This window comes from Heptranchias perlo, chromosome 7, assembly GCF_035084215.1.
Source record: "Heptranchias perlo isolate sHepPer1 chromosome 7, sHepPer1.hap1, whole genome shotgun sequence".
Lineage (NCBI taxonomy): Eukaryota > Metazoa > Chordata > Chondrichthyes > Hexanchiformes > Hexanchidae > Heptranchias > Heptranchias perlo.
In genome coordinates, this window is record NC_090331.1 from 48,392,332 (window position 1) to 48,410,470 (window position 18,139).

The following is an 18,139-nucleotide window of genomic DNA, read 5'->3' on the forward strand; positions in this document are numbered from 1 at the left end:
GTAGTGTAGCACTGGAATTGAATTTACATTCAAGAAATACAGGGCTCAGAACATCGTAGCAAATGATAGTGCTGGTAACTTTAGATTTTGCTTTTATATGTTTTCGTTGAATTTTCTCCCCAAATCTCTTGAAGCTACTGACTCTTGCTGGGGTATGGTTCCACAGGTTCTTCTGGTACCTTGACCAAGCAGCCATTCTTCATATATGTGAGCCCAGACAGTGACTGTCAGCAGATATTTCACCATGGAACTTGATCCTGTCCTCACTTGACATCCACGCATGGACACTGTTCAGTACAGATCAATGATACAGCAATTTGAAGTGAGAATTCTGACTGATTTCTTCCCCCTCCCCTGGCTCTGAAGCCAATTGTAGTACTCCAACTGTTGCTGTAGCTGAAATCAGTTAACTCGGCACAGACTAGAAATGAAAGCAGGGACCTTCTGTTCCACGTGGCTTAATGCTACACCAGGTGGTGACTTTATTAGGCCGCTGGGGAAATTTTTTTTTGAGATTATACATTTTTATTGGATATTTTCAATTTCAAAATTGACATCATTGTTTAATTAGATTGCCAGTGGTTTACTTTCTAATAATTGTTCACAACCCTTGATACCTCTCATACATTTACCTTCTGTGAACAGATCATTCACCGTTTGCAACATCTTTAATCACTCTCATTCTTCCATTTGCCTCTTTTTGCTTTCCAATTCTTGAGTATATTCTCCTTCATTCTGAAGTAGTGTCATAAACCAGCGCTGTAAATTCCAGTGGAGAGTTTCATTGAGGGCCTTACTAAATCCCCAAGACTGCCTCTTGCCATCGAGGAGAATGTGAAAAAAAACAACATAAAAGCCATAAGACATCAGTGGCTTGATGATTCAGTACCTTGATGACAAATTAAGTCATGCTTTGTAAAACCAGTTATTTACCTGTTTTTATGCACAGTTTGGGAATAAGAATTTGTTTCCAGTGACAAGCATAATTATTAATCAATTCCTATATCATTCCATATTTATTCAATACGTGCCAGTTTTAATTACATTCAGTCATTTCTTATTATAACGCAGTCCTGCCTCTTCTTCCCCTCATGCTCTCATGTAATATTAGTTCCAGAAAAAACACAGGAAACATTTTAAGCCATTGATATAAAACAATTGCAGTTATTGTGCTGCAAAATGTAAGTAAAGGGTCTGCTTCCTTAAAATGTTCAGACTTTTCCAATAAATCTCAGTACATATGTTTAAGGCCCCAGGAGACTGTTAACTTGAATTAAACAAGCTTTTGTTTTAGCTGCAGACCTTGTTTTTTAAGTGATTCTGCCATTGTTGTACATAAAACTTAATGTTGCAAAACTTTTCAGAAAACTTGATTTGCTCTCCCAGATTACCATCTTCATATACATTTATTAGGTGGTAGGTTGGTCTGCTGCCAGTCAAATTAATTGGAAAGTGTTGTCTTCTGTAATGTAAGAAGTTTGATATCAGAAATCGATAAACCTGACCTTGGATAACCTTAAAATGGAAACAATTTAAATTGTAGAGTTTGTTTTAAAGGTGCTAGATGCTGAAAAGTAGGTTTAAAGGAGCTGTCTTTCTCTCCGATTTTCTCTCCTTTACTCGTCTTCTGAGATGACAGATTATGCTTGGGAACAGTGATAGTGGCTCTCTGGTCGTGCCCAGTTTGGGGATGCTGAGGCCACTGTGTAACTAATCTTCAGGAGGTATGTGAGTAAAGTACACATCCACCCTCTGACTCTCCTCTGATAGTTTGGTTGAGATCAAGAACTCACCATTTGGGCAAGCATTAACAAAAGCCCACATCTTGCAACTTTATGTCACGCTGTGTTGTCACATTAGCAAGATGTGTCACAAGGCTATTTTCTTTTAAAAAGCACATATGGTATATTTTAGTTTGTAGACCAGATAAATGAAGTGGACCTGTCATATGAGCCTGGATTTTCTGCAGTAACATGATCACTCCACGAAATTTGGCAGGTCAGGATTTCCGTTCACCCAATCATGCTAGCACTGACCCCACTACATTTTTGAGAGTCAGCTTCATTAGGATATTTTGGGGAGTTCCGGGCATGGAAAATGCCTCGCTTGTTTACGGATGGAAAATAATGTACTGCTGCAGGATTTAGATACTTTCAGCAGCTAAAAGGGCCAGGCATCATAATCTCTCCCCAAGCCCACTGCAGAGACCTTCACTGGAAAGCGTTACACAGTCGACTGGTTGACACACAGAGCACAAGTGGTCAGGAGAAGCTGAGTGTAGAACATGGGGAAAAAGATGTTGTTGCCCAGAGGGTCAAAGTACATTGCTCCTCAGCTGAAGAGACTGGGGCCTAGAAATTAAATTGAACAGAGCTCCTCCTGTCTCCGCATTGAAACTGTGCGGTCCGCACTCGTGTGGCGGCTCTGGTAACTTTTACGGGGAGCCTCCATGACACAGGCCCCAGCTGTTCCCTTGGGGGCCTTCTTTCTCTAGGGTTTCCTTGATGAGGCCTCTTTGTAAGGTTAAATTTATGCAACAGGCAGTACAAACCACGATTCTTGAGACTCCCACTGGATTAGAATGCAGAGTACCCCCAGCCCGATCTAGGCTTCTGAAGCAAGCCTTGAACACTCCAGCTTGATGATGACTCTGGTGACAGAATGGACCTTGTTACAGTGATGCTCAACTGATGTCCTGGGAAGGTGCACAGGTGTCATCAGTCACGGCTTTAAATTCCTGAAATGTATACAAGAGAACTTTCTTGATCAGTGCGTTTCCACCCCACGAGGAAGGAAGCAGTGCTGGATCTAGTTCTGGGGAATGAAGTTGGGCAAGTGGAGCATGTTTCAGTGGGGGAGCATTTGGAAAACAGTGATCATAACATAAGGTTTAGAATAGTTATGGAAAAGGACAAGGAACAATCAAGCGTGAAAATACTTAACTGGAGGAGGGCTAATTTCACTGAGTTAAATAAGGATCTTGCCCAGGTGGATTGGAATCAAAAATTGGCAGGCAACACAGTAATTAAACAATGGGAGGCCTTCAAGGAGGAGTTGGTTTGGGTACAGAGTAGACACTTTCCCACGAGGGGGAAAGGAAAGACATCCACAGATAGAGCTCCCTGGCTGACTAAAGATATAGAGATCAAAACTAAACAGAAAAAGAAGGCTTATGACAAATGTAAGGTTCATAATACACTAGAGAACCAAGCTAAATACAGAAAGTACAGAGGAGATCTAAAAAAGGGAATGAGAGGGCCAAAGAGAGAGTATGAGAATAGATTAGCGGCTAACATAAAAGAGAACCCAAAATCTTTTATAAACATTTAAATAGTAAAAGAGTAGTCAAAGGAAGGATGGGGTCGATTAGAGACAAAAAAGGAGATCGTCATTTGGAGGCAGAGGGTATGGCTGAGGTACTAAATGAATACTTTGCATCTGTCTTCACTAGAGAAGAGGATGCTGCAATGTAGCAGTAAAGGAGGGGGTAGTAGCGATATCAGATAGGATAAAAATAGATAAAGAGGTACTTAAAAGGTTGACAATACTCAAAGTAGAAAAGTCACCTGGTCCAGATGGGATGCATCCTAGGTTGCTGAGGGAAGTAAGGGTAGAAATTGCGGGGGCACGGGCCGCAATCTTCCAATCCTCCTGAGATGTGGGGGCGGTGCCGGAGGACTGGAGAATTGCAAATGTTACACCCCTGTTCAAAAAAGGGGGAGAGGCATACACCTGGCAACTACAGGCCAGTCAGCCTAACATTGTTGATGGGGAAACTTTTAGAGACAACAATCCGGGACAAAATTAATTGGCACTTGGAAAAGTATGGGCTAATAAATGAAAGTCAGCACGGATTTGTTAAAGGAAAATTGCGTTTGACTAACTTGATTGAGTTCCTTGATGAAGTTACGGAGAGGGTTGATGAGGGTAGTGTGCTTGATGTTGTGTATATGGACTTTCAAAAGGCATTTGATAAAGTAACACATAATAGACTTGTAGGCAAAATTAAAGCCCATGGGATTAAAGGGACCGTGTGAGCGTGGATACAAAATTGGCTAAGGGTCAGAAAGCAGAGAGTAGTAGTGTACGGATGTTCTACAGACTGGAAGGAAGTATGTAGTGGTGTTCCCCAGGGGTTGGTATTAGGACCACTGCTCTTTTTGACATATATTAATGATCTGGACTTTGGCATACAGGGTATAATTTCAAAGTTTGCAGATGACAGGAAACTCGGAAATGTAGTAAACAATGTAGAGGATAGTAACAGACTTCAGGAGGACATAGACAGACTGGTGAAATGGGCTGACACATGACAGATGAAATTTAACACAGCGAAGTGTGAAGTGATAGATTTTGGTAGGAAGGATGAGGAGAGGCAATATAAACTAAATGGTACAATTTTAAAGGGGATGCAGGAGCAGAGAGACCTGGGGGTGAAGGTACACAAATCTGTGAAGTTGGCAGGATAAGTTGAGAAGGCTGTTAAAAAAGCATATGGGATCCTGGGCTTTATTAATAGAGGCATAGAGTACAAAATCAGGGAAGTTATGCTAAACCTTTATAAAGCACTGGTTAAGCCCCAACTGGAGTATTGTGTTCAATTCCAGACATCACACTTTAGGAAGGATGTCAAGGCCTTGGAGAGGGTACAGAAGAGATTTACTAGAATGGTACCAGGGATGAGGGACTTCAATTACATGGAGAGACTGGAGAAGCTGGGGTTGTTCTCCTTAGAGCAGAGAAGGTTAAAAGGAGATTTGATAGAGGTGTTCAAAATCATGATTGGTTTTGACAGAGTAAATAAGGAGAAACTGTTTCCAGTGGCAGAAGGGTCGGTAACCAGAGAACACAGATTTAAGGTAATTGGCAAAAGAACCAGAGGCGACATGGGGAAACATTTTTTAATGCAGCGAGTTGTTATGATCTGCAATGCACTGCCTGAAAGAGTGGCGGAAGCAGATTCAATCGTAGAATCATAGAATGGTTACAGCACAGAAGGAGGTCATTCGGCCCATCAAGCTTGTGCCGGCTCTCTGCCAGAGCAATCCAGCTAGTCCCACTCCCTGCCCTATACCCCTAGCCCTGCAATTTTTTTCCCTTCAAGTACTTGTCCAATTCCCTTTTGAAAGACACAATTGAGTCTACCTCCGCCACCTCTTCAGCCAGTGCATAAAAGAGTTTTTCCTCATGTCGTCTTTGGTTCTTTTGCCAATCACATTAAATCTTTGTCCTCTGGTTCTTGACCATTCCGCCAATGGGAACAGTTTCTCTCTATCCACTCTGCCTAGACCCTTACCCCTATCAAATCTCCTCTCAACCTTCTCTGCTCTAAGGAGAACAACCCCAGCTTCTCCAGTCTATCCATGTAACTGAAGTCCTTCATTCCTGGAACCATTCTAGTAAATCTTTTCTGCGGCTTCACATGCTACCTAAAATGCGGTGCCCAGAATTGGACACGATACTCTAGTTGTGGCCGAACCAGTGTTTCATAAAGGTTCTTCATAACTTCCTTGCTTTTGTACTTTATGCCTCTATTTATAAAGCCTAGGATCCTGTATGCCTTTTTAACCATTTTCTCAACCTTCCCTACCACCTTCAACGATTTGTGCATATATATACCCAGGTCTCGCTGTTCCTGCACCCCCTTTAGAATTGTACCCTTTAGTACCCTCTCCTCGTTCTTCTACCAAAATGTATCACTTTGCATTTTTCTGCGTTAAATGTCATCTGCCATGTGTCTGCCCATTCCACCAGCCTGTCTATGTCCTCTTGAAGTCTATCACTATCCTCCTCACTGTTCACTACACTTCCAAGTTTTGTGTCATCTGCAAATTTTGAAATTGAGCCCTGTAAACCCAAGTCCAAGTCATTAATATATATCAAGAAAAGCAGTGGTCCTAGTACCGACTCCTGGGGAACACCACTGTACACCTTCCTCCAGTCCGAAAAGCAACCATTCACCACTACTCTCTGTTTCCTGTCACTTAGCCAATTTCGTATCCATGCTGCCACTGCCCCTTTTATTCCATGGGCTTAAACTTTGCTGACAAGTCTATTATGTGGCACTTTATCAAACATCTTTTGAAAGTTCATATACACAACATCAACCGCATTGCCCTCATCAACCCTCTCTGTTACCTCCTCAAAAAACTCAATCAAGTTAGTTAAACATGACATTAACAAATCCGTGCTGGCTTTCCTTAATTAATCCATACTTGTCCAAGTGACTATCAATTTTGTCCTGGATTATCATTTCTAAACGTTTCCCCACCACCGAGGTTAAGCTGACGGACCTGCAGTTGCTGGGTTTATCCTTACACCCTTTTTTAAACAAGGATGTCACATTTGCAATTCTCCAGTCCGCTGGCACCATCCCTGTATCTAAGGATGATTGGAAGATTATGGCCAGTACCTCCACAATTTCCACCCTTACTTCCCTCGGCAATCTAGGATGCATCCCATCTGGACCGGGTGTCTTATCTACTTTAAATACAGCCAGCCTTTCTAGTACCTCCTCTTTATCAATTTTTAGCTCATCCATTATCTCAACTACTTCTTCTTTCAAACTTTCGAAAGGGAATTGGTTAAATAGTTGAAGGGAAAAAATTTACAGGGCTATGGGGAAAGAGCAAGGGAGTGGGACTAATTGGATAGCTCTACCAAAGAGCTGGCACAGGCACAATGGGCTGAATGGCCTCTTGTTCTGCATCATACTATGATACGATGAAATGATCTCCAATGAGCCACCCAAAGATTTTCCAATCACCATTATGGGTGCAGGCCCAGTGATACAATGTGGAAGCCTCAGGAAATCTTAACAAGCACAAAGTGGGTGGAAACCTGTCATAACAGGTCTCCACCACTTTTCTTCTTCTTTGCATCTGTAGTAGTGTAGTCTATGTGGTGGCGGTGGGCTGTTGGTTGGGTTGCAGCATGTGGAATAACTCTCGGATGGCTTCCTTTGTTAATTGCAGCCTCTGCAAGCTCTGCTTCAGGGACAACTGAAGGTTGAATTGCCTCAGTCTATATATTCTGGTGTTGGAGTACAGGTGGGCTGATGTCATGTGCCTCTGGTACGACCTGCCCAGGCTTACCTCTCTCTGTTGTTATTCCTCTTCTTCCTCGAAGAAACAAAGATATAGGAAATCCCTCCAAAAAACAAGGATACTAGGGAATCCCCAATGAGAATCCCATTGGCCCCGATTTTCAAATCAAGTTGCGGGTGCGTTGGGGGCGGGGGGGTTGCGGAAATTGGGACAATCCCAAGTGGGTGAGAAAACCGGCCCCAACCCACCGACTTCCGGGTTTCCCAGAGACGCATCTGTGTGCGCGCACGCTTCCCGAATGCAGAAGTCCTGCTGGCAATTAAAGCCGGCGGGATGATTGTTAAAGAACCAAATGTACCTCATTGAGGTACTTAAGACACTTTATTTAGTAGATAAACTTACCTGGGCGTCTTTCTCATGGCTTCCCATGGTGAAACTAGGTGAAGGGCCAGATCAGGCAAAAGTAAACAAAATAAATTAAATAAAAAACCATTGCACAAAGTTAAAAAAAAATAAACCTACCTTTCCTCCGATGTCACCTGCACCTCCCTGCTCCGATCTCCGATGTCCCCCTCTATGATGTCCTCCTCTCCCCCGATGTCTCCCTCTCCGATCTCCCCCTCCCCCCCGATGTTCCCTTCTCCCCACCCAATCTTCCCCCTCCCCCAATCTTCCCCTCTCCCCCCCCCCCCCCCCCCCACCCAATCTTCAGCGCCCTCCACTCTCTGTTCCAGCGTTGGATGACGTCTCTCTCTTTCTCTCTCCCCCCACCTCGGCGTTGCAGCTCCCGTTGGCAGCCAGCCTGTCAATCAGGCTGGCTGCCGGGCGCGAAACCCGGAAACAACTTTAATCACCATCAATTACACCGTGATCGCATTGGAAAAGGTATGTTTTTTTTTATATTTGGGTTTGCCACACGCACCTTCGCCTCCCCCACTGTCAACCCGCCACCATTTCAAAATTGAGCCCATTATGCCTTCTTTGGAATTGTGAAGGGGTAAAATAAAGGAGGCAGAAAGGTAGATAGTTAAGCAGTTGTCAGCAGGAAAAAAAATCAATCAAACGAAAAGTGCACATCCTGCTAAAAAATAAGCTTTCTATGAATCATTGTTAAGTACCAGCTGAACCCTTTAAATCCTCTTCTGCCTTTTCTATATCACCCAGCAATGCTTTTTTTATTATTGGCATGACTGCAGCTAAGCATAAATGATGCAGTAATGATGGAAAATGAGGGGTATGGTGTCACCATGTCATTACCGCCTCATTTAAATACACCTGGCCAATTTACTGGAGAAGACGGGAAATTGGTCAAACACTGAAGTGGCAGGGATCCGACGTAACAGATCTCTGTCCCATTTTCCACCTCCACACATCCATCGGGTGATATTAATAAAAATATTCAGACTATTACAATTTATTTTTGGAGCTGATTTCTGCCTCCAGGTGGAGATGTGGAGAAACGGGGATCAGTATTGCAGACAACTGTATCTTTCAAATGGGAATCTGTAGAGATAAACACCCACACAATTTATTAAACAGGTAATAATTTAGTAAATCTTCCACTGCACATATAATCAATTCTGTGCAGTGGTTAGACATATAACTGAATTCTAGTAATGTTAACAGTTTGACATTCTTATCTCAAGTTTCTTCAAGGAGGGTTCATCCAGGCAGAGTTAGCGATTTCCTCTGAGGGGTGGGGTGGCGAGAGGCGGGAGGAGTCAATAAGATAGATATTCCTCTTCACCGTGTCTGAGGAATTGGCGTTCCCTCGGCATGGTGAAGAGGAAAAAGGAGTGGAGATGTGGTACATCAGGTCGTCACCCCCTTTGCGTTCATTGGGATTTTCTGGGGCTCCTGCATGGTCATCATTGTGACTGCAGCTGTGGTAGGCACACACCCAGCATTACAGTGTAATTGAGACAGGAAGTGCTCCTGCCTCATTTTGCAATGGCTGAAATTGTTAGATGCCCTAGCGTAGAGGCGCCTGAAGATACCTGGTGCACAGACCTATCCCTGGACTTCTTGGCTTCAGAGGTAAGACTGAAGACTCAACAGGCAAGCTTTAAGTTTTCATTACATCCCTTGCTCTCTCCCTGGATTATTTGAAGCACTCTCCAACAGTCGCCAAAAGGTGCCGATTTTGTGGCCAGGGGAACAGCTACTGGCCTCTGAAGCTTGCAACTGTACTCTGATTTCCTCCCTGATTTTTAAATATACAGCCCGTTCAGGGATATGCCTGCACCCGTAGTTAACCCATGAAAGAAAATGGCCTCAGGGAGCAAAAACACAGGCAGCTGTTTCTACTGAGGCATGTTATGCCTTTTGGGCACTCAGTAGGTGCCCAAAGGGGAAAATCTGTCCTAATAGCTGCATTTGGATTGCACAAGATCTGTACTAAGGCTCCTGATTCCTGACATGTGGCTTGTGAAACTCCCAAAGGCCACTCGCGAGGAAGCCACAGTTTTAACAGCAAGTTTACTTTGGGGCTGCTGCTGGCTGAGTGAGATCTGCAGGTCAGGAACTGGCCGGGCACTTAACCCAATATGAAAACAGCAAATGAGACCTAATTTTCGCAGAAGGTAGCATTGTTAGACGCTGAGAATAAATCACCTGTCACACCCACAGCTGAGGAATGGCCTGTGCTGCATCCCCCAGTCTCAGTTGGGGCATTTCTGGAAATATTACGTTTGGCCTTAGCGTCCCGAGGTTGAAAGTGAAGAATCCATCCAGGGCTCCTGGTCGTGATCCTGATCACTAGCCAATCATTCCTGCTGAACGTGTGTGTGTGTGTGTGTGTGTGTGTGTGTGTGTGTGAATGCTGGGTGAAAACAGGATCAGTCTTGTTAGTTGCCAGTTTCTTTAGTTGAATAGCTTGTTAACAATCACTGTTCAGATTCACACGTGAAGAATGGTCATCACTACCTATGGAACAGTACCCTAGCATGAGTAACTGTCTTCAGGAGAGGAAAGTAAGTCAAACAATCTGAGAGGAGGGAATAAATAGTGGGAAAAGCATATTAAACAGTAAATAATTTTGATCTTGGGTGTGTCCTTCAAAAGGTTGCCCTAAATAGAGAATAATGACCCAATGCAATGCAAGCTGAACAGTCTGTACAGCCCTACACTTGGTTTAGCCACCAGAGTTTCATGTTGAATTCTCATAATATGGTGTAATCAGTGTTATTTCTGAGATTCCTGAAAGAATATCCACATACTCTTTCCTTTTTCCCACCAAGCACGGATATTTAGAGTCAAGAACAAACCATTTCTCTTGTACAAACCTTAATTATTTTTCTTGTGAATACAGCAATTTTTTGTAGGCACATGGTCAAGACAGTCTGACTGATATATTGGGAGTTCCTAGTAGCAAGTATTCTCTAACTGTGACTTTCTCCATCGATCCAAAGCCTTTTCTAGTTTTTTCTCTATCTGTCTTTCTCACAGTAAGACTGGCTCTTGCTTGCTACATGGCTCTCACTCATTTTCTTTCTGCCTATTTGCCTGTCTCCTTCCTACAATCGGAATATGTGACAGCTGCTTGTAAAAATCTTGAGATCAGATTTCATCACCAAAGCTGTTCTAACCACTTCTTTTTTATTCAGATGTTTGACTGGATTAGCCACAACAAGCAGTTGTTCCTTCAGAGTCATACAGAGATTGGGGTGAGTTACCAGCATGCTCTGGATCTGCAGACCCAGCACAACCACTTTGCTATGAACTCAATGGTAAGCACTAATAGCTTGTAATGAAAGAGAAAGATATCAAAATTCCTTGATGGTGATTAGCTTACTTAACTACATTTCTCAGAAAATACTTGTGAACTAACAATTATTAGTATTAAAACAAGCTTGCATTTATATTGTATTTTATCATATCAAAATGTTTCAAAGAGCTTCATACACAATAAATTACTTTTTTTTAAAGAGTGAAGTTGTGATGTAGGCAAACGTGACAGCCATTCTGTGCCAACAATGTCCCAGAGATATCAATAATTGGACAGATGATAATGCAATCTAAACAATCTTCTGTTTATTAAAAGAATACATTGTACACTTTTTTCTTCTATTATACTTCCATAGAAATACACAATAGCTGAGATACAAAAAATTGGGTTCAAACATTAGATTGTTCTTTTAAAACTTGGTTGAGGAGGTGATGTCTATAATTATAATTCTATTTTAGTCATTTAGTAATTTACAGAAAAAAAATGTTTCCATTTGATTGTGCTTTGTAGAAATATTATGGGCAAAATTTCCACTATGATAACAAGAGCTGTCTCCAGTTTGAATACAAAAGTGGTGAAGTTATGCTTCTGTTGTACAGAGCCTTGGTCAGACTCCATTTGGATTACTGCATTCAGTTTTGGGCATGTTTAAAATGACAAAGGGATTTGATAGAGTAGATGCAGAAACTGTTTCCTCTGGTGGGGGAATCCAGAATAAGGGGGCATAATCTTAAAATTAGAGCAAGGCCAGTTAGGAGTGAAATGAGGAAGCACTTTTTCACACAAAGGGTAGTGGAAATGTGGAACTCTCTCCCACAAAAGGCTGTGGATGATGGATCAATTGAAACTTTTAAGACTGAGATCGATAGATTTCTGTTAGGTAAGGATATCAAGGGATATGGAGCAAAGGTGGGTAAATGGAGTTGAGGTACAGGTCAGCGATGATCTAATTGAATGACAAAACAGGCTCAATGGGCTGAATGGCCTACTCCTGTTCCCATGTTCCAACTTTCAATGACAAGTAAAAATTGAATTTTCCCACAAGCGCTAGCTGTCATTAACTTTATTTAAGTATGAGCCATTGTTGAAGCACTGTGCTTAAGCTACCATTATATGTTTAACACTGTTTGAGAGGGTGGGCTGCAATTGCAGGTATGACCAAAATGATTCTCTTTCAACTGGATTTTTTAACTTTATTATTTTGATTCATATAGCTCTGATATGCTGTCAGAAATTATTTTAAGACTGCAGCCTCACCCAAGGCAGAAATTTGGGTATTTTACTTTGTGATCAGATTCTCCAATGGCCTGTTATGCCCTTGATATTTCATGCCGGTAGAAAAAGGAAAATGGCTTGGCAACATTCAAACCTCATCAGTCTACTTAATGACTGTTTGGTACAGGCTTGTTACATACTCATCATATAAAGGGGGAAAAAGTTAAAACAATATGAATTTATTAACATGATGTCATTGAGCAGACACATTTGCTGGCAGCCAAATATGCACTTTAGGGTAGAGGGCACTTTAATCTCTGTTTAGTTGGAAAAATTGGGAAATCTTTCAACAGATTATAAAAACTAGTAGTCATTCAAACTGGCCATTGAACATTTGCCATTCCAGTAGCTCTGGAATTTCCCAATATCTTGTGGATATGTGAAGCCAGCCATTAAAAACATTTGTTGAATGTTTTGGTGACCACTGTGTATGACATGTTAACACAAGCAGCAGTTATTTGTTACCCAATCTGAAGAGTTGGATGATTAGCTAGTTCGTAGAAGCTGTCATGTAATTCCCTAATTTCGTCAACTAAACAGAGAATTAAGTGCCCTCTACCAGAACATTGCATAATTAGCTGGCATCAATTTGTCTATACAATGACTTCATTTTAATAGAGTCCCTGGGTACAACTGTACTCCTAGTATAAGAGCCCAAATGCCACATGTAGGGTAGGCAAAGAGTGTATCCAACGCAAGAGTGAGGCAGGCTGATAACATAGCACTTCCAGATTTGATGCCACAGAACAAAGCACGCACTACATGTAAATGGGGACACCGTATGGTGCTCAGTTTGATTTTAGTTCAAACAAGCTAATAAAGAGTTTGTTTTCTTAGATTATTTATACATGCCACAGGTTAATGCTTTGAGGCTTGAATTGAATGATTTGTCTCACTATATTGTGGCTTTACTACGAATGGGAAAGATAAAGCTCTTCTTATCATTGTGCTGTTTTGTTTAATATAGTTCCTTTGAATCTATTCCTTTAAAAACAGATTGTTGTGACATTTCATAATTACATACGAATAGGGAAAGTGTTCATTTGGGATTACTCTTTTATTTATTGAAAAGAGAGAGTCACTGCCTGAGCCAGAGCATAAATAATTTAGAAATGGTAATTTGCTAACTGAACTATTTTTCTGCATTCCTGATGGATGGAGCTGGTGACAAGACATTTTCAGTTAATTTTGTAACTAGCAATCTTCTGCCTTTTCAGAACGCATACGTCAACATCAATCGCATCATGTCTGTTGCGTCCAGGCTTTCAGAGGCTGGTCATTATGCATCTCAGCAGATCAAGCAGATATCTGCCCAGCTTGATCAAGAGTGGAAGAGCTTTGCAGCCGCTCTCGATGAGCGTAGCACTATCTTGGCAATGTCTGCTGTATTTCACCAGAAGGCTGAACAGGTGAGTTTCAGGATAAAGAATGGGTACATATATCTCAGAATCGGCATAGGATGATTAATTACACAAACAAAATTTCTCCTGATGGGTTTATCATTACTTTATATTGTTTTACTGGTGAAGGTTAATGCTAATATTGTCAAATATCTTTTTAACTTTTCAAATTAAACTATCCTTGTTTCATGGTCTTTCTAGGCTGCACTGCTAAAAGGACACATCTGTGTAATGTGCTTTTTACAAGTACTGAAGTCATTACTGAAAGGTTTATGGTAATTACTCTAGAAATTGATTTTTGGAACAAAGGAGTCTGTTTTACAACATTCTAACAAGTGTCCGCTTTATGAAGTACTGTAATGCTGTCATGTTCTCTGATTCAATCTTTGAGATTAAAATTGTTTCAATTTATTTCGGGTCCTAATGTGCCATCCAGAATTCCGATGTTTTTCATAAGAGTACAAGAAATACTTTTTTCTTTCCCTTGCCAATGCTTATTGTAAAAAGAAAGTATTTTTATCCACATAAAAGATTTAAAAAGAACATGAACTCCCCCACAAGAGTAATCCTTATACAAATGATTGTAATTATGAGTGTCCCCTTGGGTTGTATACATGTGTCAAGTTCTAATTAACCAATCACTTTCATTGTTAGGAGTGTTTAAGTAGTAAACATGTTACACTCAACGTTTAATTACAATGTTAAAGCATCAATTAAAGGGGCATTTGGAGGTTATTGCTATGTATGTGCAATATCATGGAATGGTAGCATACAAGTTTGGGCTTGTGACTTCACCATGTGTTGAGTCTCTAATCTATTCCTGCCAACCTAAAAAATGAATAAAACTGAAAACTCGCAAAACACCCTGAATATTATAACCAGGGCTAGTGCTTTGTTGTGACTGAATATGTTAAATTCTACTTCTATTACTTTGGATTTCAGTCTTTTGGGAATCACATTCCTCAATTCAGACCTTTTTCTGTGAAAACTAAAATCCAATAACCTTGCCTGTAATTTGTGAAAATAAGTAGTTACACTGAAAGGAACTCTGCATTCCTCCATTCTGGCCTCTGCCACATCCCCAGTTTTCAGTTTGGCAGCAGCCCAGAGTTTTTTTATGGGCTCAGGAAAAGCACTCCATCAAAATAAAATTAGACATTTCCTGGACCGATTTTGAGTGGCCTCCAGCTTAAAGGACTACTGGTTAGGCTGTTCAGTGCCTGGTACAAATGGGCGGAGCCTGTTTGGTGTACACTGAGCCCATTTGTGCCTCAAAATTACAATCAGGTTCTATGTATATCATTGGACCGCGATTTGCATCTTACATGTCCTTCCACCTGAAACAGAAGGGTACTCTGGCCGCCCATCTGAGGACCCTGCCCACGATGTCGGTGGCTACAGAGGCAACGTAAAAGGGGTGGTAAGTGACCCAATGCCAATTTTGGATCGCTGCCACCCCATTTACACCAGCGACAGAGTTATCATCGGCCCTACTGTCTCAATTTTCCCCCCAGTCTGCTCCTGCGTGATGGGCTTGTTGTTACACCAGCCAGACACATTGGAAAATCAGCCCCATAGTGTTTAAAAGTCAAAGCAATAAGCTCACCATGTTTAGATATTTGAGACCTTATTTTATGCATTAAAGCCTCTGTTGTATAGAAAGTGTTCCTAAAACTTTCAATAATAATTAGATGAATTGGAGAACTGTATGGATCTGCTCATTATTTCTACATGTCACAGGTTGTAATATTCAGTGAAGAAGTTGTTTTTGATTTGCAGAGCAGAAGTCATGAGATAAGAGTAAGACAGTGAGCATGCCGAGGAGTTTTCCCACGAGGAAAAATACCTTAGAAGAGAGTCTCTGTGACAGCATTATTACATGACATGGTGGCTACCTTGAGAGCAGAAATATTAGAGGCCTGGGAATAGGACTTCTTTCCAGCAACTTCTGGAAGAGAGTAAGAGCACCATGCAGGGGTCACCAAGACAGGAGTGATGTAACTTTTAAAGAGCACAAGAAGAGTTAAATCAAAAACCTATATATTTCACTCAGCCCAGTAAAGAAAAAATTATAATAAATATATGTTTCAAAAGCAATAAAAGTTCTAAATTTAAAAATGTAGTGTAAAATAAAAGTATACGGTCAGACCCATGGTGAGATTAACTCTGTTTTCTAAAGGTCTGATTTTCACCCCTCCCCCCCAGCAAGAATGTTGTAGACAAGGGGTTAAAATTAGTGGGGGGAGGGGTTTGTACCACATTCCCCCCTCCCCCTACCATGTAAACTTGCCTGAATTCAGGCACAGTAAGGCTGCCTACCCCAGAGCAGCGGGCACCTAATTTAAATGGCAAAGCTGAGTCACGGTGGCATCATTGGTACGCGCGCGCCATTTTAACCGTGGGCTCGACTAAGGCTCGCACAGTCTCAAACTCACCAGTGAAAGCTGGTGGCAGACAGGAACCTGGACACCGGGGGCCCTTTTACTTTTTAAAGGTTTCTTGTGGGCCAGGAGTAGATTGGGTGGGACTTGGTATCGGAAAATGTTAATGAGGCCTGGGAATTAAAATCTCCAGGTCTCTCGCTCCGGGGGCCAGAAGGATGGTTGCCTGTTTTACTCAACTGCACCCGTCCCAAGTTAAAGTCAAAGCTTAAGATTTCAATTATAGCATATAACTGTATTAGTGCAAAGTTAATCCTGTAAAGAGAATCATAGAATCATACAGAAGGAGGCCATTTGGTCCATCGTGCCTGTGCCGGCTCTTTGACAGATCTATCCAATTAGTCCCATTCCCCTGCTCTTTCCCCATAGCCCTGCAAATTTTCCCTTTTTCATATAACCAAAACCCGTTTGAAAGTTACTATTGAATCTGCTTCCACCTCCCTTTCAGTCAGTGCGTTCCAGATCATAACAACACCCTGCGTAAAAATAATTCTCCGCATCGCCCCTTTTGGTTTTTTTCACTGTGTGATTTTTTTCAGCAAAAAAATACAATCATGAATGACTGTTTCCAATTTTGTTTTAGTATTTATCAAGCGTCGATATCTGGTGCAAAACTTGTGCTGAGGGAGGACTTCCATCTGAAATGCAAGACTTGGAGATTGCCATTCACCACCATCAAACCCTGTATGAACAGATCACACAGGCATATGCAGAGGTAAAGAGGTGATCCACTCGCTTGAGGAAAGTACGCACAGTCATCAGAGTGCTTTCTTTGTCCTGTCATTCTGCTTATCGTACTTTAATTTCTTTTTATTTTATTGTTTCTCCTTTTTTAAGATTCTCAATTTCTTTGATTTTCAGAGCAGTTCTCAATCAGTTACTTTTTCCTTAACAATTCTGAGCTGACTTCCGTGAATTCTGCACTATTATTTAATCGATATCCGATATAAAATAACTACTGTTCTACTCGTTTAATTTTAGTCATCCGAAGTGTTTGCAATTTTTGTGCTACATAATTCATAAGGATCCCATTTTTATGGTCCTGTAGCACTTGCAAATTTTTATTGTTCTGAATCATTGGTTATACTTATGCTTGTTTTATTGGTGGAAAGTCATTCCAAGGCTGCAAGACAGCATCGGCAACCATTTTGAGCATGACAGTTTGAGTCAGGCAGAGCTAATGGTCACAACTAACGTAGACTCGGGATGGGGGGAGGGGATCGCACTGCATGTGCCATACCTTGGAAACAAATATTTGGCAGTGCAAAAGGGAAAAACATTGAAGAAACCTGGTAGACTTTAATTAAATCTTGGTCGACTTAATTTTAGTGCCAGGACAATTTCCTTAGTTTGATATATCACATTTGATACAACTCAGATGTTTCCATTTGTTACAGGTGAGTCAGGATGGCAAAGCCCTTCTAGATGTACTGCAGCGACCATTAAGCCCGGGGAATTCTGACTCACTCACTGCAACTGCAAACTACTCCAAAGCAGTTCATCGAGTCTTGGACATTGTACATGAAGTGTTGCATCACCAGAGAAGGCTTGAAAGTATTTGGCAACACCGCAAAGTCCGACTGCATCAACGACTTCAGCTGTGTGTTTTCCAGCAGGACGTTCAACAGGTAAAGGTTTGAATTATCAGATCATTGATGAGTAAAACATCTTTTGCTTCACTAGTGGATGATCCCATAAATTCTGTGCTTACAAAGATTTATTGTTCCGTGATATACTGTACAAGATGCATAGTCAAAGTATGGCATAAAGACAAATGTCACAGGGCATAATGATTATTTTATGTTTAGTAAATGATATATTATAACAGGTGGGCTTATGATTGTTTTTGTGAATCGTTATTTTATTTTTAGGGCATATAGTAAGATGTGTGAGAAACTATCATTGATTGCAATTACATCTTGGAGATTTTTTTGGTGAAATGGGATTGAAGGGAAAATCGAAACTAGGGAGAATGGTTTTGTGCAGCATGATTGGTGAACAGCAAAAGCAGAAAATAACTAATTAAGAAGAAGAAAAGTGCAGAGACTTAACTAGAAGAAAGAAATTCTTGTCAAGTTTGCAGCAAGGTTTCTGTTAATATTAAGTCTAGATTGTCTTGTAAAATACTTGCTTCCAGTTCCCCCAGTTTCTTTACCACCCTGCATATTTTATTCTTTTTTGTTTTTCTCAACACTACTCTTTTTCCCATGAATTTTTTTGTCTACATTACCTGCTACTTTTGTTTCAATC

General features: G+C 41.2%; 1 protein-coding gene across 1 annotated transcript in view; it reads left to right on the forward strand.

Moving 5' to 3' along the window:
* kalrna (kalirin RhoGEF kinase a) overlaps positions 1-18,139 on the forward strand; it is a 667,943-nt gene that overhangs the window by 304,857 nt on the left and 344,947 nt on the right. Inside the window, exons 6-9 of the mRNA XM_067987468.1 lie at positions 10,652-10,774; positions 13,266-13,457; positions 16,473-16,604; positions 17,287-17,517. Of these exons, the coding sequence (XP_067843569.1) occupies positions 10,652-10,774; positions 13,266-13,457; positions 16,473-16,604; positions 17,287-17,517 (678 nt within the window). The remainder of the gene's footprint in view (positions 1-10,651; positions 10,775-13,265; positions 13,458-16,472; positions 16,605-17,286; positions 17,518-18,139) is intronic.